The sequence below is a fragment of the Rousettus aegyptiacus genome, unplaced genomic scaffold (genome assembly GCF_014176215.1).
Source record: "Rousettus aegyptiacus isolate mRouAeg1 unplaced genomic scaffold, mRouAeg1.p scaffold_m13_p_5, whole genome shotgun sequence".
NCBI lineage: Eukaryota > Metazoa > Chordata > Mammalia > Chiroptera > Pteropodidae > Rousettus > Rousettus aegyptiacus.
This window is the reverse complement of record NW_023416308.1, coordinates 121,801,838-121,827,296: the sequence shown is the minus strand read 5'-3', so window position 1 is coordinate 121,827,296 and position 25,459 is coordinate 121,801,838. Positions and strand designations below refer to the sequence as shown.

The window sequence follows — 25,459 nt, the reverse complement described above, 5'->3', positions numbered from 1 at the left end:
TATTACACCTGAGTTTTTATTTCAGGAATATACATTCTCTGCTGTCACATGGTGGCCACGTAGGGTGTATGACATCATAAAGATTTACTTTCTGCTGCCATCTGCTGGTCATTTGGGAGTAACACGACAGTGCATGTCATGATCAGTTATTTCTGCTGCTATCATATGGATTTTGAAAACAACACCCAAGCGTATGTCATCATAAAAACTTATTCTCTGATGTCATCTCATGGACCTTGGGGAGTAACACTGGAGTGTAGATCATCATGAAAATTAATTTTCTACCCACACCTTGTGTGCTTCTAAGGAATTTTATCAGTGCAGGTAAAAAAAACATTTTGTGCTGCCACCCGGTGGGAAATTTGGGTATAAACCACAGCGCATATTATACGATATTATTTATTATGCTATCTAATGTTCATTCTGAAAATAAACTCAAGGTCCTGTCATTATGAAAACTTGTTGTCAGTTGCCTTTTCGTGTATATCTTGGTAAGAAAAAAAACACGATCGCCATGTCAAGAAAAATTGTTCTCTGCTGCCATCTCGTGGGCATTTGGGGTATAACACCATGGTCTGTGTCATAGCTAGTTATCTCATGCAGTTAGAAAGTAACACCTAAGAGTTGTCCTTTAAGAACACTTTTTGTCTATGGCACTTTCATGTGAATCTAGGGATAAACCCAGGAGTGCATGTCATAAAAATTATTCCCTGTTGCTATCTCCTGGGTATTTTGATAATAACATGCAAGTGTATGTCATCATAAAAATTTATTTTCTGCTTCTGTCTTGTGGGTATTTTGGAATAACACCCGAGTGTACACTAACCTAAAATATGTTTTCCTCTCTCATCTACTCTGCATCTTGGAATAACAACAGTTTAAGTAATTAAATGCATTCCTCGGCTGTCATGTGGCTCGCATTTGAGAATAATACCAGAATGTAAGTAATCAAGTTATTTTCTGCTGCCATCGATGGACATTTAAGGAATCATCACCCCAAGTTGGTCATCATAAATATTAATTTTTTGAAGCCATGTTTTGGTAATTTGGGGAATAACACCAGACTGTTTATCATAAAACTTATTTCTGCTGTTATTTCTTGTGTATTGTAAAAAAAAAAAAAAAAACCAATGACATGTCTTTATGAAATTTTCTCTGGTCCCATTTAATTCAATCTTCAGTACAATACAGTAGTGCAAGTTGTAAAAATTGTTCTCTGCTGCATCTCATGGGTATTTAAAAATTACACCAGTTGTATGTCATCAAAAATATGTTTCTTTGCCATCTGGCGGAAATTTGGGCAAATAGCTTTAGTGTAGGTCATCGTGAAAAATGTTTAAGTCTTATTCTTGTGTGCATCTTGGGAATTACATAAGAATAAATAAGTTATTCTCTCCTGCTATCTGGTGAGTATTTTAGGAATTAACATGAGTGTTGTCCTCATGAATATTCATCCTCTGCTGCCATCTGGTGGACAGTTTGAGAAGACCACAGCTGGTGTCATAAAGAGAAATGTCAGCTGCTGTCTTGCACATTTTGAAAATAATAACTAAGAGCATGTCGTTATGAAAAGTTGCTGTCCTCAGCCATTTTATGTGTCATTGGTAAAACAAAGCAGTGCATGTTCAAAAAAATTATTCTCAGCTGCTATCTCGTCACCTTTTTTGATATAACAAACAAGTGCATATCCTATAACTTTTTGTGTTGCCATCTGGTGGGCATTTTGTGTATGACAGAATAGTGCCTGTTGTGAATAACATTTCAAATTTTTATCTCCTAATCCTACAACACTCACTACAACACTCACCCTAACAACAACCCTAACAACAACCCTAACCCTAACAACAACCCTATATCCCCAGCAACAATCTAACGTTTCCTCATGAGAAATATCTGAGTGTTGATTTCAAAAGCTGCACACGTGGCATTAAAAAATAACCTTCGATTTCTTACATATTGTGTAATTCTACAGATTCACACTACAGGGTGATAAATATATTTATGTGATCACATACACAAAGTGCCCACCAGATGGCAGCAAAGACTAACATTTAATCACTTCCACTCTTGGCATACACCTGGGTGTTACTGCCAAAGCCCGCTAGATGGCAGTAGAAAATATGGTAATGATAGGTGACGCTATTTTGCTATATTAAAAATTGGCCACGAGATGGCAGCAGAGAATAACAGTAGATTACTTCCACTCTGTCTTACGCTTGGATGTTATTCTCAAAATGCCCACTGGATGGCAGCAGAAAACTTGCTAAGGCTATTTTGCTATTTTTAAAAATGGCCGCAGGATGGATGCAGAAAATAACATTTGATTACTTCCACCTTGGCATACACTTGGGTGTTACTCCCTAAATGTCCACTGGATGGCAGAAGAAAATGTTATTTATAACTACCCTACCTTGTTATTTTAAAAAGTGGCCACGAGGTGGCAGCAGAGAATGACAGTCGATTACTTCCACTCTGGCATACACTAGGATGTTATTCCCAAAATGCCCACTGAATGGCAGCAGAAAATATGTTCATTAATGTAAATATCATTTATTTACATTAGCTTGCTATTTTAAAAATTGGCCACGAGATGGCAGCAGGGAATAATTTTTCATCACGAATTTATCATGTAAGTAAAAATGTCATTTTCTGCTGCCATCTGGTGGTCATTTTAGGAATAACACTTGAAAGCTGTCATTAATAGTCATTCTATACTGCAGTCCATTGGGAATCTTGGAAAGAACATAGAATATGTGTAAAAGAATTATTTAAACTGCTTTCTCGCATGCATTTTCAGGATAATAACTAATGGCAAGTCATCAAAAAAAATTCTTGTGCGTTGCTATCTTGCCTTTTCCGAAAATAACAAGCAAATGTATATCAGTATAATTTTTTTCTGCTGCCATCTGATGGGAATTTTGAACATAACACTTGAGCGCATATCATCATGAAAATATATTTTCTGCTCTCATCTACTGCACACCTTGGAATAAGACCTGAGTATAATTAAATGGTATTCCCTCCTACCGTCTCATGGGTATGTTAGGATTAACACTCAGTTATTTCTCATCATGAATATTCTCTGCTGACGTCTGGTGGGCATTTTGTGAATAATACCACAGTGCCTGTCATGAAATGATATTTCTCCTGCTACAGTGTGCGTCTTATAAATAACACCCAAGGATATATCGTCATGAAATATTTTGTCTGCAGCCTTTTAGTATTTACCTTGGGAAAAACAAGGAGTGCATGTTAGGGAAAAATGTAACCTGCAGCCATTGCGAGGACATTTTGAAAACAACAACCAGGTGTATGTCATCATAAAAATTTATTTTTTGCTATCGTCTGGTGGGGGCATTTTGGGATAAAATGCATGTGAGTGTCATCATGAAAATTTGTTTACTGCCACTACCCTGAGTGCATCTTGGGAATTACACCAGAGTGTAATTTAAAACATTAATCTCTGCTGCCATATGATCTGTGTTTTTGGAAAACACCCGAGTGTGTGTCCTCGTGAACTATCATTCTCGGCTGCCAATCGGAAGTGACTATGAAAATAACATGACAAAGCATGTCATAAATATTATTTCTCCTGCTACATCATATAAATCCCGAAAGTTAATCCAAGGGCATTTCATTATCGACACTTTTTGCCCACTTCCATTTCATGTGCATCTTGGGAAAAAAACAAAAGTGCATGTCATGAAGTGATTCTCCGCTGCCATCTTGTGTACATTTTCAAAATAACACTAGATAGGATATGTCACTATAAAAATTAATTTCGGATACGAGGCATAAAAAGTTATTTCTGCTGCTCTCTCTTGTGTGTTCTGAAAATAAACCCGAGGGAATAGTGTTACGAAACCTTTTGTCTCCTGCCATTTCATATGTATTTAGGTAAAAACACAGGAGTGCCTGTCATGTAGTGATTCTCTGCTGTCATTTTGTAGGCATTTTGGAAATAACACCCAGGCGTATATTCATAACTATTCATTCTCTGTTGTCATCTGGTGGACCCTTTTGGAAGAAGAGCAGAGCACATTTTATAAGGAATTGTTTCCATTGCTACCTCATGTGCTTTCTGAAAATAATCCAAGGGCAGGCTCTTATGAAAATTTGTCCACTGCCATTTGAGAGCATCTTGGGAAAAACATCAGTGTGCATGTCAGGAATTATTGTTATCTGCTGCCATCTCATTAGAATTTTCAAAATAACAAGCAAGTGTATGTCATTATAAAAATTTACTTTCTGCTGCCATTCTGTGGGCATTTTGAGAATAACACTTGAAAGTATGCCATCGTGAAAATATATTTTCTATTCTCATCTCCCGTGCATCTTGGAATAACATGACTGGAAGTAATAAAGAGTTATTCATTGCTGCCATCTAATGTATATTTTAGTAATAACACCTAAGCATTTGTCATCGTGAATATTCATTCTCTGCTGCTATCTGATGGGCAATTTGGAAGAAAACAACAGCGCATTTAATAAGGAATTATGTCAGCTGCTGGTACATGTTCCTTTTTGAAATTAATACCTAAGCATTTGTCTTTATGGAAAGTTGTTCACGGCCTTTTCCTATACATTTTAAGAAAAATACAAAACTGCAGATAAGGAAAAATTATTCTCTGATTCCATCTCATGGACTATTTGAAAATAAACAAATGTAAGTCATAAAAATTTATTTTCTGTGGTCATCTTGCGCACATTTTGTAAATAACACCTGAATGTATGCCATCATGAAAATATATTTTCTAATCTCTTCTCCTGTGCATCTTGGAAATACACCAGAGTACCAGTAATAAAAAATTATTCTCTGCTCCATCTGTTGAGCATTTTAGAATAACAACAAATGTTTGACATCATGAATATTCGTTCTCTGCTACCACCTGGTGCATATTATGCGTATCACTGAAGAGTGCCTTTTGGACATGATACTATTATATTATTGTTTCTGCTACCCTTTCATGCTAATCTTAACATCAAGATAGGATTTTCTGTCACACACACACAAAAAATTGTTCTTTCCTGCCATCTCGTGGGCATTTTGAAAATAACACCCACGTGTATGTCGTCATACAAATTTATTTTACACCTCGATATAGCAAACATCTTGGGAATAACACAGCGTAAGTAATAAAAACTTATTCTCTGTTGCCAAAAAAAGAAGTGCATATCATGAAAAATTGTTCTCCACTGCCATCCTGTGGGAATTTTGAAAATAACGACCAGCCTATAGTCATGCCACTCTGAACACACCGAATCTCATCTGATCTCAGAAGCTAAGCAGGGTCACGCATGGTTAGTATTTGGATGGGGGACTACCTAGGAAGACCAGGTGCTGTAGGCACAATTAATGATAATACAAATTACATCCCAAGGTATATCATTATAAAAATTTTTCTGCTGTCATTTCATGTGAATCTTGGGAGTAACAAGAGTGCAACATGAAAATTATTCTCTGCTGCCATCGCGTGGGCATTCTGAAAATTACTTCCAGGTGTATATCATCGCAAAAATTTTCTGTTGTCATCCCTCGAGAGTTTCGGGAATAAAACCTTACTGTAGGACGTCATGAAAATTCATTTCCTGTCCTACACTCATGTGTATCTGGAAATTATGCAAGAGTCTAAGTACAAATAAATTGTTCTCTGCTCCCATCTGGTGGGCATTTGGGGAATAACACAGCAGTGTATGTCAACTAAATCTATTCCTGCTATATCGGGTGTAATTAAAAACACTCCAGCTTATGTAGTTTTAAAGTTTTCTCAACTGCCATTCCTGTGAATCTTAGAAATGAAATAGGAGACCAAGTCATAAAAAATTGTTCTTCGCTGCCATCTCGTGGACATTTTTAAAATAACACCAAGATCCATGTCGTTATAAATTTGTTCTCTAATGACGTCTGGTTGACATTTTGGAAATAACACTCAAAAGTTATCGTAAATATTCATTCACTGCCACGATCTGGTGACAATTTTGGGAATAACATGCGACACATCGCATGTCGTAAATCGTTATTTCTGCTGCAATCTTGTGCAGTTAGAAAATAACAGCTAAGGTCATGTCATTGAGCAATGTTTTTCTGCAGAGACCTTTTTGTGTGTATCTTGAGAAAAATACAGCAATGCTTGTCATGAAAATTATCTTCTGCTGCCATCTCACAGGCATTTTGAGAACAGCAGGCAAGTGAATGTCATTTTTCTGCTTCCATCTGGTGGTCATTTTTAGAAATAACACCTGGGTATAGGTCATCATGAACATTCATTTTCTGCTCCCATCTTTGGAATAACACCAGAATTTAAGTAATAAAGAGTTATTCTGTGCTGCCATCCGGTGTATATTTTAGAAATAACGTCTCAGTGTTTGTCATCATGAATTTTCATTCTCTGCTGCTATCTGGTGGGCAATTTAGAAAATAACCTCATTGTGGTTTTGGAAGAAGAACACAGCACATGTCATAAAGAATTCCTTCAGCTGCTATATCATGTGCATGTTGAAAATAATATCTAAGAGCACATCATTATAAAAAGTAGTTACAAACGACCATTTCATATGTATTTTACGAAAAATACGGGAGTTTGCGTAATGACAAATTTTTCTCTGCTGCCATCTTGTGGGCTTTTTGAAAATAGCAAGCAGGCATAAGTAATAAAAAAAATTTTTCTGCTGCCATCCTGTGGGCATTTTGGAAACAGCACCATGAAAATAGATTTTCTTCTCTCATCTACTTTAGATCTTGGAATACACCAGCATGTAAGTAAATGTTATTATCTGCTGACATCTGCTGGGCATTTAGGAATAACATTGAGTGTTTCACATCATGAGTATTTCTTCTCTGCCATCATCTAGTGAGTGTTTAGTGTATGACAGAAGAGTGCCTGTTGGACATGACGTTATGAAATTTTTATCTCTGCTGCCATTTCATGTTTATTATTTCTGCATGAGATAACAGCAGATATAATTCTTTTAGAAATGCGATGTGGTGTTATTCCCCCAATTCCCACAAAATGGCCACAGAAATGCATATTCATGACCAGCTACACTTGTATGTTATTCTCTGAATGCCCACAAGATGGCAGCAGAAAAAAATTTATGATGACATTCACCTGGGTGTTATTATCAAAATGTCAACGGGATGGCAGCAGATAACAATTCTTTATCACTTGTACTCTGATTTTATTCCAATGATTTACTCGAAACAGCAGCAGAGAGAAAATTTATAATAACATACTGGGGTGTTATTTTTTAAATAAGCATGACATAGCAGTAAAAACTTTTGACGGGCACTGTAGTGTCATTCCCAAAATGAACACTAGATGGCAGTACAGAATAATTTCTCGTGATGACAACACTCGGGTCTTATTCCGAAAATACACACCAGATGGCAGCAGAGAATAATTTATTTTTACTTACGCTCTTGTGTAATTTACCACGTACACGAAATATTGGGGCAGAGGATGAATTTTCATGATGACCTATAGTAAGGTATTATTCCCAAAGTTTCCACCAGATGTCAATGGAAAATATTTGTTGATGAATGCACCTGGAAGTAATTTTCAAAATGCCCGCAAGATGGCAGCAGAGAATAATGTTCATGAGTTGCACTCCTGAGTATTCCCAATATGCACACAAAATGGGAGCAGAGAAAAATTTTATAACGACATATCCTGGGACGTTATTTTTTTAGATGCACACGAGATAGTAGCAAAAATAACTTCTCAAGACATACACTGTTGTGTTATATCCAAAACGCCCACCAGATGGCAGCAGATAGTAAAATTTTATGAAGGCATAAATTGAGCTATTATTTTCAAAATGCCCACGAGATGGCAGCAGAGTACAACTTTCGTAGCTTGTACCCTGTGTTAGTCCCAAGATGCTCACAAAATTGCAACAGAAAAACTTCATAAGGAAAGACCATGGCGATATTTTTTAAATGCACGAGATAGCAGAAATAAGTTTCAAGACATGCACTGTGGTGTTACTCACAAAATACAGACCAGAGGGAAGGAGAGAACAATTATTCAAGATGACACACACTGGGGTGTTATTCTAATATTCAAATGGCAGCAGGAAATACATTTTTATTACATACAGTTGGTATCATTTCCAAAACACACAGATGGCAGAACAAAATAACTTATTACTTGCACTCTGACGTTATTCGCAAGATTCACAGTTCATGAGGGCAGAAAATAAATATTTCATGATGCCATACAATAGAGTGGTATTCCCCAGATGCCCACGGCATGGCAGCAGAAGATGAATATTCATGATGACCTACACTGGGGTGTTATTTTCAAAATGCCACGTGATGGCAGCAGGGAACAATTTTTCATGACTGAACTTGTTTTTCTCAAGATGCATACTAAAAGGCAGCACATAAATACTCATGACGACATACTCTTGGGTGCTATTTGTAAAATACACACAAGATAGCAGCAGAACTATCTTTTCATCACGTCCACTGTGATATTATTCCCAAAATGCAACTAATGGCAGCAGAGAATTAATATTCATGATGAGAAAAGTGGGTGTTAATCCCAAAATACCCACCAGATGGCAGCAGGAAATAAATTTTAATGATGACATACACTTGGTTGTTATTTTCAAAATACTCACGAGATGGCAGCAGAGATAAATTTTTCATAATGACGTGTCCTGAGTGTTATTTTTAAAATGTGCCTGAAAAGCCCTCAGAAATAAATTTATAAGCAGCACTGTCTTGTTATTCCCAAATTTCCCACCAGATGGCAGCAGAGAATGACTATTCATAATGATCTACATTTGATGACCTGTATTCAGGTGTTACTCCCAATATACACACGACATGACAGCAGAGGATAACGAATAACATTTCATGACCTAACCTCTGATGTTATTCCCAAAATGCACACGAGACGGCAGCAGAGAAGAGCATTTCCCTGCCTTAAGGGCTCTGCCCACCATTAATATAATAGTCCAGACCCTTGGTACTTAACTCACTTCTAGGACATAAACCTAAAAGTAACTGACATTCAACAAACCATAACAAACATGAACACTAGAGCGTAAAAATAAGTATAATACTCACTGCAACTTTTAAGCATGAGTGAAACAAACCTACCAATGCACCATCACCCTCAGCTTCGAGTGGAATTTTCAACTCTAAATTTAAAGCCTAACCACAGTCGCCTAAAATTCAAACAATAAACCTTAACCCCTTTACCCAAATTTAATACACTAATCCTAAACTTGACCATTTCAAAGATATCCATAATCCCTGACTAAACTAGCACTAGGACACTGAAAGCTGCTGCTTGACACCGGATAACAGAGCTGCGACCCCAATCCCGAGACGCCTGATATCCGACACCATGGCCGGACCCTGACCACATACCGAAATTCTGACGCCCGACGCCGGACAATGGATGCCGGAGCCGGACCGGAAGCTGGACTGTGATCCCGGACCAGAAGATGAACTCCAATCCCGGACTGGAAGATGGACTCCGGCCCCAGACGCCCGATACTGCACACCGAACACCATGGCGGGACTCTGACCCCGGAATGGAAGCCGGACCTACACCTCGGACGCACGATGCTGACAGCGGATGCCAACCGCTGATGCCGCGTGGCCAGCTGGACCTCGATCCCGGATGTAGATGACGGACACTGGACACCGCAGCTGATGACGAACCCGCACCCAACTCCGGACTGGAAGCTAAAACCAGACATCAGATGCCAGATGACCGACACCAGACAACATAGGAGAACCAAGAGCCCAACCGGCCTGCTGGAGGCCCTAACCACTTAACTCTCTCACTCTGGAATGTATCATGTAACTAAACAGCAAACGCGTTACTATAAAAAATCACAGGAGTTAATCACTCTGGAGAGTAAGGGATACAATAAAGAAACACAGTAGATGGAAGATGTATGAGGCTACTGCCTCGTACCGTTTTTACAGCAAACTATTTTTACTGGAAAGAGTACACTGTAAAAAAAAAAGTTAAAATAAGAATATGTTAAATACAGAAACCACTGAAATGGTCATTTACTACCATTATGAGGTATTATGTCCTGTATGTAATCGTATGTGCAACATGTTTATGACTCCGGGAAAGTAGATGTTTTCACCTGCACAACCCAAACGTGACAGTGATGCATTGTGCTGACATGTAAGGATGTCTGCCATCTCTCCACATATAAGGTATTTTTCCCTTTGTCTTAATATATGGAACAAACATCACATATGGGGTATCATTGAAACATCATTGTGACGTGTGACTGTACATGTAGATGAATAGAACTAACTTGAGAGCCCAGAAATGAGCCCGTCCATCAATGCAATATGAGAGTACAGTAGATGCCTTACTTTTAAAGAAACATGTAAACATGTAGGACATCCGCCAGGGGCAAGCTCTCAAATGCTGTAGGGAATTGGTTTTGCAGCTTCTTTTATGCATTTGAACTTTTAGTTGGACCATAAGGAAGATGACCCGTAGGTGGGAGAAAGTGAGGCTGAGATAGGTTACAGGATAGACAACTAGATTATGTGCTTTCCTGAGGGTTAGTACCACCTTTGGCCTGGATCAATTTTGCTCTTTTAAAAGGTAAGTGTACCCGGACGCAATGCAAGAATGGGCAGGGCTGGATAAAAACCTTTCACCGGAACCTGCCCTGGTAGGAATGTATGACCTTAACACCTATGAGGTTACTTTCCACAGAACCCCACTTTTTCTTCCCACTTAGGTAGGGGCAATAGAGACCTGCAGGAAATCAATCTCTCTCTCTCTCTCTCTCTCTCTCTCTCTCTCGTGCGCGAGAGGAAGAGGGGCGCCTGGGCTATGGGGGTGAGTAGAGACTTGGAGACAATTTCTCTGGCCCTGCATGAGCACAGTATGGGAGGGGCTGAGGGCTACTGGAAACCGTGGGGAGAGAGGTCCAAAGACAAATTCGTTGTGGTGGCATAAGCTTAGTGTGCTCGGGGCATAGACAGTCCTGGAGGAATGGGTGAGAGACCTCGAGGCGAATGCTCCATCCTAGCTCCTGCCAAATTATGAGAGGCAGGGGTCTTTCTGTACGGAACAAGGTGACGCTGGGAGGTGAACACGCCACCCCTGCTCTAGCCAGCCTGAGTGGCAGAGGGGGCGCCCAAGGTAAGGGACGAGATGACACTCGGGGGTGACTTCAGCCCCATTGCAGCCATTGATTGAGAGGCAGAGGTTGCCTGATGTAGGGGTTGCACTTCGGCAGGTTGCGAAAACTTCCTCTAAGCAGGTTTCATGGAAGTACTTCTGGGCTGCTCTCCCGGTACACCTCCTCTGGGCCCAGCGTAACCGAGCGCTTGCTGTGGAATACTTCCCTGAAGCACGGAGAGGCGCGAGCGGCCTTCCCGGCGCAAGCAGAGCCAGCAGCCAGAGGCAGGGCGAGCTTTACCCTTCAAGAGCCACAGCTGGAGCCACCTTGACTTCTTTTTAGGTCCTGCGGTGGAATTGATTCTGAGACGATTTTGGTTACTGCTGTCAGCCATGGAGATGCTGCCTCTTCGGGGACATCTGTATTTGGTTTACCTCAGGATCCTCCTGGGAACAAAAAGGAGGGAGCTTGGGGTGTGCCACACTGCTGAGGCGTGGAGCGTTGGTCTTCCCGGGACTCGGCAGAGTGAGGGCTTGGTGAGGAAAATGGTTTGGTTTTCTGTGTGGCGCAAGGCAAAGGTAGTTCTAGTGTTTTGTAGGCGACTGTCTAGTGTTTCGGTGCCATTTATATGAGTTTGATGTTCAGCTGATTTTTTTTTAATTTTATTTATTTTTATGCCCCTACCACCCTGTTCTTGTTACTACAGTTTCTTAGTGATGTGGAATTCAAAAATCTCACTGTGCTGACCACGTCCAAAGTCACCCTCGACCCCTGAGTTGTAGTGGCTCCTGCTAGTCTTCCCACGGTGCCGCTGATAATGATGGAGTATGCCGAGAAAGAGATCAGCGCCACTGCTTCCCGTGACCGGGTTCGCAGAGAGTGCAGCCTCTGTAACAAGCTTTGATGACTTCTCTGCTTTTCTGGAGTATTAATGACATGGCTGTTTCAAATTGAAATTTATTTTCCGGTAACTTCAAAATTTCGCCTAACTTTCAATAAGAATGCAGAGTCTCTTGCTCTTCAGGCTGCACAGCTGTCATCGCTTCACCACACTTACCGTTTCACACACACGCCTCCGGTGTGCTTCCTCTGAAATAGGTGTGCCGTCCCAGGGAATCGGTGCATAGCCCTTGATGAGAAAATCTTTATGGTTCGGTTTCCCGTGATGATCCAATCCAGGGTCCCACTTCCACTTCGCCACTAGTCTCAACTGTGTAAAAATGATTTTCTCCATTATCACCTGATTTTATTTTTCTGGAACTATTATTTAAACTGTCACTCATTTTCATGGTGTGGGTGGACTTAGAATGCACAGGTGACTTCTATCTAGGTGGCCTTTTCTGCCCAGGTCCTTTTACTTAGTGTGTTTTCAAGACATATATCAGTATCCCAGTCATTAATTCTCCTGGTGCCATAACAAGATGGCAGCTTTCTACTTTTCTCAAATCCATCTTAAGTGCACCTTCAAGCCCAAGTGTCTTATCACCAACAGAGAGAGGAGTGGCAGAAGCAGAAAGCTTGTTTAGGATGTTATGTTCCTATGGGTAACAGCCTATGTTTTCATGGACACAGCCAAGCAGTAACTTTCCTGCAAATAATAAATTTCTAGCAGTCATTTTTCCGCCATTACAGTCTCACCAAAATTTACCTGTTGAACTCTTCTAAAATTACCTGCAAAGCACCCATTTTACCTGTAAAATCTAAGTCCTTTTCACCTTTGTCTAAAAAGTTTTCATGCTTATATAAATTCTAGGTGGGCATATAATAAAATTCCTTGTCTCTTTCGCAGAGTTTGGTAAAAGAAGTGGTTTGAGTTCATTGTCTCCCTTGTAAATTTAGATTGGCAGTTAAGAATATTTGTGAAGGTAGTTTGTCAGGCTTAGAGACTGATGGGTTTTCTGTGGGTTTGACTGTTTGGCACTAGATGTTGAGGTGTAGAGGGGTGGAGGGTAGGATCAAGCATGAGTTGAGGGTTTGGAGTCTCAGGGACAAGAGCCCTGGGCAGGAGCTACGGGAACATCGAACTCGGGTTCCAGGGCTCTAGTCTGTAGTCTGTCTGAATCCAAGGTGACCCTCTCAACCTGACCATGCTTGTCACATTCACATGACCAGGGTGAGCCCACGGCCACTTTGGAAGGTAGCTCAGCAGTTTTTCCCAAAGGGTCCAAAATCATGCCTCTAGTGTTAATGCAAGCGCTTTGTAAAACTACATTCGAATAATAACTAGTATGTAATTATGCACAGGAGTTTTAGTCATAATGGCTAAAAACTTAAGGAAAGTGGGATGTCCTTCAATGGAAGAATGCATTAAGCAAACTTGGGTACATCCATGTGAGGGGGAGCAGAACATGTCACCCCAAAATATACCTCTTTGGCATAAAGATTATTTTGAGCTGGTTAATTTTTAAAAATCAACAGACACAAGGGAATCTCTGAACACCAAGTACAAACTGCCCTTTTGTGAAAGTTGTGCCCAGCACAGAGCCCCAGCTTGCATGGCCAGGTTCACAGCACAGTCCCGGGGTGACTGGTGTGTGAGTGGCCCCACAGCGACCGGTGTGTGAGCGGCCCCTGGGATCAGGGCCCGGGGGCCATGGGCCATGACCAACCTGCAGCTCACAGTTTGGGGGCCACTTTCTTTGGGCAAGTTCACAACAAAAGCAGATGGATCTAGCGCTATCGAGTTTATCACAAGTAACAAAACAAGTAGGTAAAACTTTTTAATCCTTGGATGTAAAACGGGGCTGCAAACTTAGATAACTTTTAAATCATCTAGAAAAGTATTATACACCATCCCTGCAGAAGAGCCCTGCCCCTTGGATGTGCTCAGAACACTGAGGACAAGAAGACAGGCGACAAGGTACGACAAGGCCCACCGGGCAGGAAAAGATTTTAAAGCCACCATTACGGCCAGTTCATCAAATCCTGGACACTATTGTAAGCTGTATCATTGGTCCACATGACACTAAGAAAAACGCCGCCTGTTAATTTATGACTCGTGAGATGCATCCTGACTCAGAGGTCCTACAAGTGTGGCCAACCAAAAAAATCGTGCCTTGGGATTGTATCAGTGTGTGGATTCACAGACATTTAAAAAACAATAAACACGCCAGACATCGACCTAAAACACCCATGACTTGAGTACAACATTAAGATAATACCGCAAAAGGTTGGGGAAAGAAATCTTTTCAGTGAATAGTACGGAAAAAAGTAGGGAGTCATCTATGGGAAAATCATCTCCATTTCTCTCGCGTGCGCTCGCTCTCTCTCTCTCTCTCTCTCTCTCTCTCTCTCATACACACACACACACACACACACACACACACACACACACACAATTCCAGAAGGACCAAAGATGAAACAACATAACAATTTTAGAGGTAAAAATTTATCTTATCGGAACAGGCACGACCTTTCCAAGCATGTCATTGACAGAGAAGCCGCATAAAGACTGACGAATCCCACTGCTTAACAAACGACTCAGAAGCCGGCCGCACAGCACACGCTGCTCCATCATCAAAATGAAAAGGACAAAAGCTGGGAAAGTAGACTGGCCACCTGCACCCCAAAGACACAGTATTCCTCATAAAGAAATGTAAAGAAAACGTGGGTGAATGCTGTGAACCCCAAAAGGAACACAAGGGCTCTCAGGCCCACCAGATGGACATCTGTCTTTCAGAACGACAGGGACCCCTGCCCCCCGGCCCCTCCCCCCCAGTGATGAGCCTCCTTTTTCCACACCCACCTGGATCCCAGGGCTCCACCTCTCCAGGTACCTGGCTTGGGCTCTGGGAGAGGACAGGCCCCCGAAGATCCAAGTGGCCAAAGAGCAGAATGGAGGGTAAGGGAACAGGCTGAGAGTGACAACCGCTGCACCACGGTGACGCGGAGGCCACCGTGGCAGCAGCAGAGACGGTGGAAAGGGCCGAGCATGGCAGAAGGGCCGACAATGATGGGCCGCCCGAGAGCCAGGTGGGCCTGAGGGAGGTGGGATGGGCCACCGTGGAGCTGGCAAAGAAATGGCCGGAGGTTGACAGAGAGGAAGTTGGCGGGGCGCCGAGCCCCACAGGAGGACGGTGGAAAGAAACGAGACTAACAGAGAGTCAAAGGGTCGGGACGGGGCGGAAAAGGAAAGGACGAAGCCGGTGGCTGAGAAGAGCGGGCTGAGGGCGGACACGCGGCGGGCGTCCGTCTCGGCCGGGCAGGGCAGGACGGGGCGAGAAGCGACAGGTGGAGGGGAGGACAGAGGAGGGAGACTGACCAGGAGCAGGAGCTCGGCCTCATCGGGGTGAGGATGCGGGGGAGCGTGCGGACGCTGGGCCCACGCGGACGGGCGGGACAGCGGACAGGACGGCGGAGGTGGCGGACGGCGATGGGAGCGGAGAAGGCGGCGCGCGGGGTCGGGGCTGCCGCCAGCCTTGGGCCACCGACTGCGCGTGGCCTGTAGGTTTGGGATCTTTCCAGGGGCCTTGGCTGACTCTCCAGTGTTCCCAGGTCTTCCGTACACCTGCAGGCCCCCTAGAGCGTGAAGTTCCCACCCCAGGCCTGCCCTCTGACCCGAGAGTGGCCCCAGCCCTGGACAGGACAGTTTCTGCCAGGGCAAAGCCGACAGACTCGACTCCACCCGACAGGTCCACTCAGCACAGCTGTTCGGCGGTGGGGGGCGCGGTTCCCGCACAGCTGCCCGAGGAGCCTGCTGTTCAGCCCCTCTTGCAAATGCTGCACCTGGAGCGGGGTCCTCAAGGCCCCTTCAGCTCCAACCCTAGGCCAGAGTCCAGACCCCACGGCAGCCAGCCAACCCAGCTCTCCCTAGGGCCTGCAGCCTGGCTCCCACAGGCCCCTCTGCAGTCTCTCTACACCCGAGCTCTCGGCTCTCAGACCTGGGTTCCTCTGGTCTGGTCCTGGGCTGTCTGGTTTACGTGCAGAATAAATCTCCGATGGCACCCCCCTGCCCCCAGGCGTAGTGCCGCATGGAGGGTCTCTCAGCACGGCGCTAGTTCATAAACTGCTCTGGGGAAGCCAGGGAGCCAGGAGGGGAGGGCGACGTGAGGCTCGCACAGGAGAGAGGCAGGTGAGAGGGCGGTGGAGTCGGGGTGTGCCAAGCCCTGCGCCCGGTGTCGCCATGAGGACTCCACACTCCGGTGGGCAGCTCCCAGGGCACGAATGACTGGGGCACGGCTCTGGGTCTGACACTCTCCTCACTGGCTCAGAAGCCTTTGGAGAAAGAATAACGTTTCCTGGTGACCTTACTTGGTGTCATTCGCAAGATGCACACGAGATGGCAGCAGAGAAGAGCGTTTCTTTGCAAGTTCCACTTCAAAAGGAGACTCGGGACCCAGGGCACCAAGCTCACCTTGAGACAAATCGTATTTTAGGCCCTTCACGTGCCTCATCTCAGCCACTGCTCCCACTTGCCAGATGAGCCAGGGACAATTATTATCTCCATTTCACGGGTATTTAACCCGAAGGCTGAGCCTAACACAGTTCTGAGTCCAGAACCGGGGCCTACATGGGCCGGAAGAGCCCACGGGACCTGGACACAGAGTCACCCAAGCCGTCCCCGCAGCGTTGGACTGGACTCGGTTGTTCTACGTGAAGAAAATCTGCACTTTACCTCATGGTCCCACTTGCCATGACCGCTGAGCTGGTTCTGGAGTAGGGCTGGGCAGGCAGCTAAGGGTGGGGACAGGTGGGGCGGGGGGAGGGGCCTGGGCCTCACAGGGGTACAAACCAGCACCAGATCCCACAGCGGTGACTCCCCGCTTCTATACCCGCCCGTCCTCCAGCCTTTTACATTCGCTCTTCCTCGGTCCTGGACAAGGTCTGCTTCTGCCATGTTCCCCTCTGAGGTCCCGGCAGCTCAGGACGCAGCGTGCGGTGGCAGCTTCCCTGTGGGGGAGTGACTGGGCCCAGACAGGTGCAGGGCCAACTCCTGCCCCCGCCCCCAGCAGTGCGACTTCAGGCAAAGAACGGGAAACTCAGGCCCTTTCTCTGTCACGCGGGACCGGCCGCGCCTTGGTTTTAAGCCCTTAAACTTGGGGGCAATTTGTTACACGGGAGTAAATGACTAATGCTCATGAACATTCCACCAATTTCGCATAGTTTGCAAACAAAATCAGTTTAAATTAAACGATTTAAAAAACCTGAAAATGAACAATACTAATGGCGCAGACGCCCGTTTGAAACAGCTGCGTCTTGGAGACTCCGGACTGGCATGCCGGCCCCGCGGGCATCACCCCAGCTCCGGGGCCGCGGGCCACGTCCGTCCTGTTGGGGTTCCGCCACCGGCGTCTTCTCCGTCCGCTCAGGGGCCTTGCGTCCTGCGCCAGGCCCCTTCCCTCCGCCCGCCACCCCCGCCCCACGGGAGCCCAGGCGAGAGGTGCGTGGAGCTGCCGGGGAGTCTCCGGCACGGGCCCTGCGTTGTCTGCGCTGGGAAGAGCAGGGCAGGGGCTCCCCTGAGGGCACCCTTTGGGGAAAGCTCCCCACCCAGCTCGCCCAGGAAGGGGGGCCCGCATCCCCCCACCACATCCCCACCCCCACCCCGGAATCCAGCTGTAAAGCGAAACACTCAGAGGGGCATCTCTGAAAGGACTCTGTCCTGGGGTGCTGAAGGGACATCTGGGGGCTGCTAACGCCATGAGCCTCCGCCCTCACTGTTGGAACAAGAATGGCCTCAAAAATGGGGGCTGACGGGGCGCTGCCTGTGCCCCCTCCCAGCCAGAGGGGAGGCTGCGCCCCCGCCTCGTACCACGGGGGTCCCTGAGTGCAGGGGAGGAGAGGGGGGCTCCACCACACTCACCGGCCCCTCGACCCCTGTGCGCACCCGACGCAGGAACCCAGGTTTCATCAGTCCTGAGGCCTCCGACCTCCGCGGCCCTTGGCGCACCACAGGACACCACCCCGGGGCCTCCTGCTGGCCTGGCGGGTGCAGAGGGAGGCGAGGGGACTGTCCAGTGAGGGCAGGAGGAGGGCAGAGGGTGCACGTGTGAGCGCGACCGCGCTCGTGGCGAAGGCGTGGCGGACCGAGCCCAGGCGGACAGGAAGGCCGTGAGGACGGCGGTGGCCAGCCGGGGTGCCCCGCGAGTAACTGCCCAGCCTGCCCCGGAGGCAGCAAGCAGAGGGACGGAGGACATGGCCAGAGGGAGGCTCGCTTGACATCGGAGGTGAGGAGGGGGTCCGTCGTCGGAGCGGCCGAGGCCGGGGACCGCTGACGGCGGCTGACGGAGCCGTGGAGGGGGGCGGGCGGTGCGCGCAGCAGCCCCGCCAAGAGTGGCAGCTGTCACGGTGAGCGGAGCCGGACGGGGCCCAGGGGCTCAGGAGAGAGGGTTCGTGGGTCTGTCGCCCAACGGGCTGGGCAGGGGCACAGCGGCAACGCCCAGGGCCTGGGGTGTGGGGAGGGTCGGAAGCCGCAAGCTGAGCGCAGCAAAAGGCGCCCGTCCACCCAGCCAGGGCCGCGCCCTGGGCACACGGAGCGGAGGGCGGCCTCCCTCCGAGCTGGCCCTGAGCGCGGTGTCGCCTGCAGGGACGCCGAAGCCAGCCGCGGCGAGGCCCCATTACATGTGACTTCTCCTGCATTCTCGGACCCGCGTGCACACACAGGCGATGTCAACTTTGGGTTCCGCATCACGTTAGCAAAGGGTGCAGCACAGTCGTGCTTGACAAGCGCCAGGGGTGAGCAGCTGTGTGTGTTCGGGGAGGCACAGGACGGGGGTCTGGGGTCTGTGACAGACTCGGGGCTAGGCAGAGGCGAGTGAGGGGCGAGGGTGTCACGGTTACTGCGTACGAGGCCCACCCTGCGATTTGTCTGGGGTGGTGAAGTCGGTGCCGGATGAGGGGCTAGCTGAATCTCCGGGTCCTCAAGCTGAGCAGGACGGTCCCTGAGGGCACCAGCGGCCACCAGGTGGCAGAAGGGGACAGGAGGGTCAACGGACGAGGGAGCCCAGGAATGGCTGGCTGGAGCAGTTCGGGTGTCGCCCGCCCCACACCCCGGTCCATTACTCCGTGGGCTGTGACCGTCTCCCCCAGACCCTGGACTGCCCTGGGCTGGGCAGGCCCCAGAAAGGAGCCCTACGTCAGACTGCGGCCCCTCTTCGCTCCCTGCAGCGACGCGGCGACTCGCCAGGCCTCCAGGGTGGCCCCGCCCATGCCCTCCGTCCCCCTCTGCTGCCACACCTGCCCCAGTGGAGGCCTCCAGCCCAAATCCTCGAGCCCTGAGCCCAACGCCGACCCATGGGGCTTGCTGAGCAGAGGGGGCCTCCTACCCCGAGGGAAAAGCCTGGAGGCGTCCCAGCCCGGCCCCTTCCCTACTGACCAGGCTCACTGCTGCCCCTCACTGGAGCCCCAAGCCCCTCGCTGCCTGGTCCCCGCCCTCGCTGGCCCCGCCTGCCCCTCACTGGCCAGTCCTGCCGGGTAGGCCCGCCCTGCCCTGCAGGGGCCGTCCGCGGGGCATAAAGCGGCTGACTGACGGGCGGCTCCCCAGGGACGCGCCTGCCATGAAGGGACGTGGGGCCCTCCTCCTGGTGGCTGTCACCTCGCTCTGTGCCTGCGGTGAGTCTGTGCGCTGGCCGCCCTCCCCGCACGCCGGCTTGGGGGAGGGGCCAGGCCAGGGCAGCTACACGTCCAGGCGCTGCCGCCCGCAGGGACCGCTGTGCGCCTTCCCAGCACCCAGCCCTCCTCCCTCCCAGGACACGACGGACGGGGCAACCACCCTGGACCCCAACTCCTGTCCCCACCCTGCTGCACCCCACTGCACCCCAGCCCGGCCCAGCCAACCTCACACAGACAAGACCCGGCCCCAGAGCAAAGGGGCTGACAGGAGGGGCCTGTGGGCAGGCGGGGCTGGGACTCCAGCGGCTGAGGCGGCACCGAGGGGGAACGTCTGGAGACCACTGGGGCTGGAGACCGGGGAGCGCTGGGGCCGGGGCTGGAACCCTCTCGCCCCGGTGATACAGGGCTGGCCACAGGCGAGGACAACAGTGACTTTTTCATGGAATTTCTACAAACGCTGCTGGTGGGGTCCCCAGAAGAGCTCTACGAGGGGCCCCTGGGCAAGTATGAGGTCAATGCAGATGCCAAGGCAGCCCTGAACGAGCTCAAGTCCTGCATAGACGGCCTGCAGCCCATGCACAAGGCGGAGCTGGTCAAGCTGCTGGTACTGTGGGTGGGAGGGCCCCCCCCGCCCGAAGGTCCAGAGACCTAGCACAGCCCACAGCCCTGCTCCCGCAGCCCCCCACCCCGATACCTGACCTGCCTCAGCCAGCAGAGGTGGACACCCCAGCCCTCACTGCCTACAGAGCAGACCTGTCTTTCCACGCACACACGCACATATGCATGACGCACATGCACACGCATGCACACACACAGGCATACTCAGCCGCCACTCCCCCAGCTGCTAAGAGGGGACTAGGTGCCATGTGCAGAGCCCACTGTCCCCAAAGAGGCCGGCCTTACCTGATGTCACTGTGGCTCTCTAGTACTGACCACCCATGTCTGCCTTCCAGGTGGAGGTGCTGGGTGCTCAGGACGGTGCCTAGCGAACTCCGGATGCGGCTCTGAGCGGCCGCGGGGCCAGCTCCACGGCGCCGAGGCCGCGCCGCCCACCACCGCGCCCAGTGTGTGAACCCATCTTCCAGTCGTTCAATTAATAAAGCGTCCTGCAGCTCAGGGTCTGGGTCCTGTGTCTCCCCACACCGCGGGACACGCGCGCACACACGTGCACACACGCATGTACACGCACACGCATGACACTCGCACGTCTAAGTGCCCACAGAGCAGACCCGCCAGCGGGGATCCGCCTGACTCGGCGCAGGCAGGTGGGCGGGGGCGGGGTGAGTGTCAGTGGTGAGAGGCGTGGGGGGGGGACGCAGAGAGCCCCAAGGAAGAGGAAGCACTAGGCTGGGGGTTTCTAGACAACACGCACGCACACAACGCACAGACGCACATATAGCAGGGGCGGGGGGGGGGGGGAGCAATCTCTCTCCCCAAAGTCACCCAAGAGTCTGCCTGGAAGAAACCCCCACCCGGCCCTACGAGGGACGGAAAGGCAAGTGCGCCTGCTCATGGTCCGCGGGACAGAGAAGGGCTCTAGGTTCCTCAGCTCCCAGCTCCCAGCTGAGGCCGGCCCGGCCCGCCCCGGCCCCGCCCCAGGTCCTGGTCTGTCCTCAGCTTCGCACCACGGCTGCCTGGCTCTGGGCCACTTGGCCCTGCTGCCGGGTCCAGGCCCTCGCCGTCCCTCTCAGTGAGCACCAGAGCGAAGTCCGGGGACCAGAGCCACACCCTGCCTCCCCTCCAGGAGAGGCCATTGTCCCCGTCACAGACAGTGATCTAGAACCCACCACCCCGCAGAGCCACATTCTAGAGCTCGGTGCTGCGACCTCCCAAAGCTCGAAGCCCCAGGGGGCGGCGGCGGAGAGAGAGAGGGAGGTGCCTGGCTCTCCGCGCTCCTTTTTCGGAACTCCCTGTCTCCGAGGACGATGTGACAGGGCCACCTCTGAGGAGGCTTGGCCCACAGGTTGCTCTGAGTGCGGCTCCTGGACTGAAGAGGTGAGGGCCCCCCCAGAGTTGCCCACCTCCCACAGCCTGGGCCCTCACATCTCTGAGAGAGAGGAACCCGGCCAGAGCCCCTGAGGCCAGCGAGGGTGGCCAGCGAGGGCAGAGGAGACAGCTCTTCCGGGCTTGCACACCGGGGCTGACGCTGCCCCCCGGGGACTGGCGAGGGCAGAACAAAGCTGCTCCCCCAGGCAGAGGCCTGCGCTCGCTGAGGGCTGGGCTCAGAGCCCTGCCCTGGAGGCTGCGGCCTGCTGTTCTGCCCATGAGCAGGGCACGAGCGGGGTGTGGGGGGGTGTGGGAGGGGCTGCAGCCTCCCAGCACTTGGTCACCCTCCTATCCATGGACAGGGCCGGCCATGGCGGAGGAGGTATGGGTGGGCACCTGGAGGCCCCACCGCCCCCGGGGCCCCATCATGGCCCTCTACAGCAGCCCTGGACCCAAATACCTGATTCCACCTACCACAGGTAAGCAAGCGCCTGTGGGTCCGGGAGGGGACCGAGGGGCAGGGGTGGGAGCCGGGTCTGAGGTGGGCCTAGGGAGCGTGGGCCTGGGGCTCACCCCTGACTCTCGCACATCGAGCCTGCTGGGGCCGTGGGATGCGGGGAGGGCTGGGGCCTGGCCCCAGGCCACTCAGAGCCCCTGCTCCGCAGGCTTCGCGAAGCACACGCCCACCAAGCCGCGGGCGCCCGCCTACAGTTTCCGCGGGGCCCCCATGCTTCTGGCGGAGAACTGCTCGCCGGGGCCTCGCTACTGCGTGAACCCCAAGATACTGAGGACCGGCAAGGATCTCGGCCCCGCCTTCTCCATCCTGGGGCGCTACAGCACCAAGACCCTGCTGACCCCCGGCCCCGGTGAGTGGCAGCCCCGGCCCGGCCCGAGCCGACGGTGTGAGGGGGTGGTATCTTCGCTCTCCTGCCCTGTCCCTCTGCTCGCGAGGGGCAGAGCAGGGGCTGCTGACCTCAGCGCAGCCTAGAGCCACCAGAGCCCAGCTCTGACCTGGCCTCACTCGGCCCCTGTCCCCACACCGGCCCGTGTCAGACCCTACCCCCTCCTGCACCCCAGTCCTGCAGCATTTCCACTCTGGGTGCCCTGACCCATCTCAGTAACCTGCCGCACCGGGGTCCCTGAGCCCCTGAGGGGGCTAGGCACCTGAGTGAGGGCCCTTCCTCCCCCAGGCGACTACTTTCCAGAGAGGTCGACCAAGCACGTGTTTGACTCGGCGCCCAGCCACTCCATTTCTGCCCGGACCAAGACCTTCCAAGTGGACAGCACCCCAGGTTCCCAGGACTCCGAGGGCCCGTGGCAGGCTGGGTCGGGGCCTGGGAGGGCGGGCACGGTGGGGCAGCCTGACGCTGGCCCCCTGGAGGCGGGGAGCCCCAGGGCAGGAGCCCGGGGAGACTCAGCGCCGCTGCACCCTCAGGCCCCGCCGCCTACATGCTGCCCGTGGTGATGGGGCCGCACACTGTGGGCAAGGCCGCCCAGCCCTCCTTCTCCATCAAAGGCCGCAGCAAGCTGGGCAGCTTCAGCGACGACATGCACAAGGCAAGGGGGCCTGGCGGGCGGAGCGCACCCCCATCTGCCTCCGCCCCCCAGCCCCGGACCCACCGGCCTGACCCCGCCTTCCTGAGGGCTCTCAGCCAAGTGCCGGGTTACATCCAAAAGCTAAGGGGGGCTGAACAGGGCGGGGGGGTCACAGAGCAGCGCTCCTTGGGCGGCACACAGGAGGAAGACGGGAGAAAAGCCAGCTGTGAGGTAGTGAGGGGGATGACGGGGGTCCCAGCCGCAGAAATGGGCACAGAGGCCCTGAGGCGGGAGCCCCACGGGCCTGCCGCCCAGCCCAGCCCACCGCCCCCAGCCCTAGGACAGTGCCCGGCAGGAAGGGGCCTCCCTCACGCGCTCGCGGGAGGGGCGAGTGCGGGCTCGCACATGCCGGGACGTCATCCCCCTGGGGACGCTGGAGATGACGGGGCCCGACGCACAGATGCGCAGCGCCCCGGGCTCGAAGCCCACTGTCCGAGGCCAGCCCCGCGCCCCCCAGAGTCACGTGGCCTGGCGGGCAGAGCCTGTCCGAGCCTCTTCTGCTTCCCAGACCCCAGGTCCTGCAGCCTACCGCCAGACCGACGTGCAGGTGACGAAGTTCAAGGCTCCACAGTACACCATGGCTGCCCGAGTGGAGCCCCCAGGGGACAAGACCCTCAAGCCGGGACCAGGAGCCCACAGCCCTGAGAAGGTCGGGAAGAGCATTGCCTGGCGGGGGATGGGGGAGGCCGGGGCTACCGGGAAGAGGCGCTGGTGGGGGTGGCATGGTCCAGACAGGGTGGGCCAGGGCATGGGGAGCGCGCAGGCTGAGCGGGTAGGGTGGGGATGGCGGTACGAGCCAGCAGGCGTCACGGTGGCCACGCACGTTCAGGATGCCGTGCGTTTCCGGCACTAAGACCTTTCCCCAGCGGGCCGGCTCTGCGTCCCCAGACACTGGTGACAGTTAATGCTACCAAGCGCTCGTCACATACCAGGCTGTGGTCAAACCTGGCAGTGTGGCCTTCGTGCTGGTCATCTTGGCCTGGGGTCCAGGAGGAACAGTAGAGCCATCAGCAACCCGAGCCCCGGTGACGGCAGAGTCTGCAGGGCGGGGCAGGGTTGGTGGCTTCTCTCACAGCCCTTCCTCTCCCAGGTGACAATGACTAAGCCCTGCGCCCCCATCGTCACCTTCGGCATCAAACATTCTGACTACATGACACCGCTGGTCGTGGACGTGGACTAGCCCTGGTCTGCAGTGCGCCCGAGCCGGAGCCCCGCCCTGGGGTGTGGGCTCAGGGTGCTCTCCCACCGGCTGGCCTGGCCCTGCAGCCCTGCAGAGTGGAACACGCTTGCTCGGACAGCTGTGACCCGTTATTTTTTCTACGCTACTTTCCCGTTTGCTAATCTTGTTTGCTGCTGTGCCCACATATTTAATAAATCATGGATTCTATTGGTAATGGTTTGTCTTGGGAGGAACGTCAAGCTTTCAGACAGAAGCCCCCATGGGTCCCGTCCTGGCTTCCAGGGCCTGGGCCCGAGCAGACAGCCAGGCTTGAAGTGCGGACGCCCGCCCTGAGTTCGGTTGCAGACCCGACGGCCACACCTGCACCCGTCCCTCCTCCCCGCACTCTCCTGCCGCCGTGCCGACTCCGCCACTGATCAGTGGGGTCCCCTTGAATCAGGACTAAAGCCTGTGACCACCCTGAAGTGACGCTGCATGACTTTGGGGCCGGGCCACACAACAAAGGACACGGCTGCCGCCTGGACCGCTCACCTTGGTCACCGTCACACCCGCTCCGGGCTGAGGACTGCGTGCGGCACCGGGCGGTCAGCCTCGCCGGGCCCTCAGCTCGCACCAGCACCGACCTGCAGGTGCATGAGCAAGCCTTCAGGGTATGGCAGCCCAGCCTGTGGCCACCAGGTGAGGCCTGGACATCGCAGGGCAGAAACTGCTGTCCTCGCTGTGTCTCAAGTTCCAACCACAGTAACCTTAAGATATAAATTACCACGACTTGAAGTGACTAAGCTTTAAGGTGACCTGCTGCACATCACAGCAACACAGGAAGAACAGGAAGACGCGGGCAGGAAGGGAGCGTCCGAGCTGCGCCCGAGAGGGGCATTTCCAGATGCTGCCCCGGGATCCGCGGTCAGGCCTTGACTGGAGTCTGGATTTCACCTCAGCCTTGGGGAGGGGCCGCTGAGCCTCCCAGGGCGGGTGCCCCTGCCTGTGGCCCCTGGGGGACTGCCAGCTGCTGACGCTCCCTCGGCTGCA

The 25,459-nt window shown here is 51.5% G+C and overlaps 2 protein-coding genes and 1 pseudogene across 2 annotated transcripts; all 3 read left to right on the top strand.

The window, feature by feature from the left end:
- The first annotated feature begins 5,231 nt into the window (after window positions 1-5,231).
- On the top strand, window positions 5,232-5,350 carry LOC118603058 (annotated as a pseudogene).
- Window positions 5,351-19,533: 14,183 nt separating this feature from the next.
- SCGB1C1 (secretoglobin family 1C member 1) lies at window positions 19,534-20,784 on the top strand. Its single transcript, XM_016137191.2, has 3 exons — window positions 19,534-19,668; window positions 20,073-20,272; window positions 20,622-20,784. The coding sequence occupies exons 1-3, from the start codon at window positions 19,614-19,616 to the stop codon at window positions 20,652-20,654; spliced, it is 288 nt and encodes a 95-aa protein (XP_015992677.1). The 5' UTR covers window positions 19,534-19,613; the 3' UTR covers window positions 20,655-20,784.
- Window positions 20,785-21,336: 552 nt separating this feature from the next.
- Window positions 21,337-24,633, top strand: ODF3 (outer dense fiber of sperm tails 3). The gene is made up of 7 exons (XM_016137204.2): window positions 21,337-21,663; window positions 22,017-22,133; window positions 22,320-22,520; window positions 22,845-22,946; window positions 23,090-23,224; window positions 23,766-23,899; window positions 24,341-24,633. Exons 2-7 carry the CDS (start codon window positions 22,025-22,027, stop codon window positions 24,428-24,430), a joined length of 771 nt encoding a protein of 256 aa, XP_015992690.1. The 5' UTR covers window positions 21,337-21,663; window positions 22,017-22,024; the 3' UTR covers window positions 24,431-24,633.
- The last annotated feature ends 826 nt before the right edge of the window (window positions 24,634-25,459 follow it).

Coding starts and splice junctions, on each gene's coding strand:
- SCGB1C1 (XM_016137191.2), top strand. CDS start 19,614: ATGAAGGGACGTGGGGCCCTCCTCCTGGTGGCTGTCACCTCGCTCTGT. Junction 19,669..20,072: donor CACCTCGCTCTGTGCCTGCG/GTGAGTCTGTGC, acceptor CCGGTGATACAG/GGCTGGCCACAGGCGAGGAC. Junction 20,273..20,621: donor CGGAGCTGGTCAAGCTGCTG/GTACTGTGGGTG, acceptor TCTGCCTTCCAG/GTGGAGGTGCTGGGTGCTCA.
- ODF3 (XM_016137204.2), top strand. CDS start 22,025: ATGGCGGAGGAGGTATGGGTGGGCACCTGGAGGCCCCACCGCCCCCGG. Junction 22,134..22,319: donor CCTGATTCCACCTACCACAG/GTAAGCAAGCGC, acceptor CCTGCTCCGCAG/GCTTCGCGAAGCACACGCCC. Junction 23,225..23,765: donor GCACAAGGCAAGGGGGCCTG/GCGGGCGGAGCG, acceptor CCCAGACCCCAG/GTCCTGCAGCCTACCGCCAG.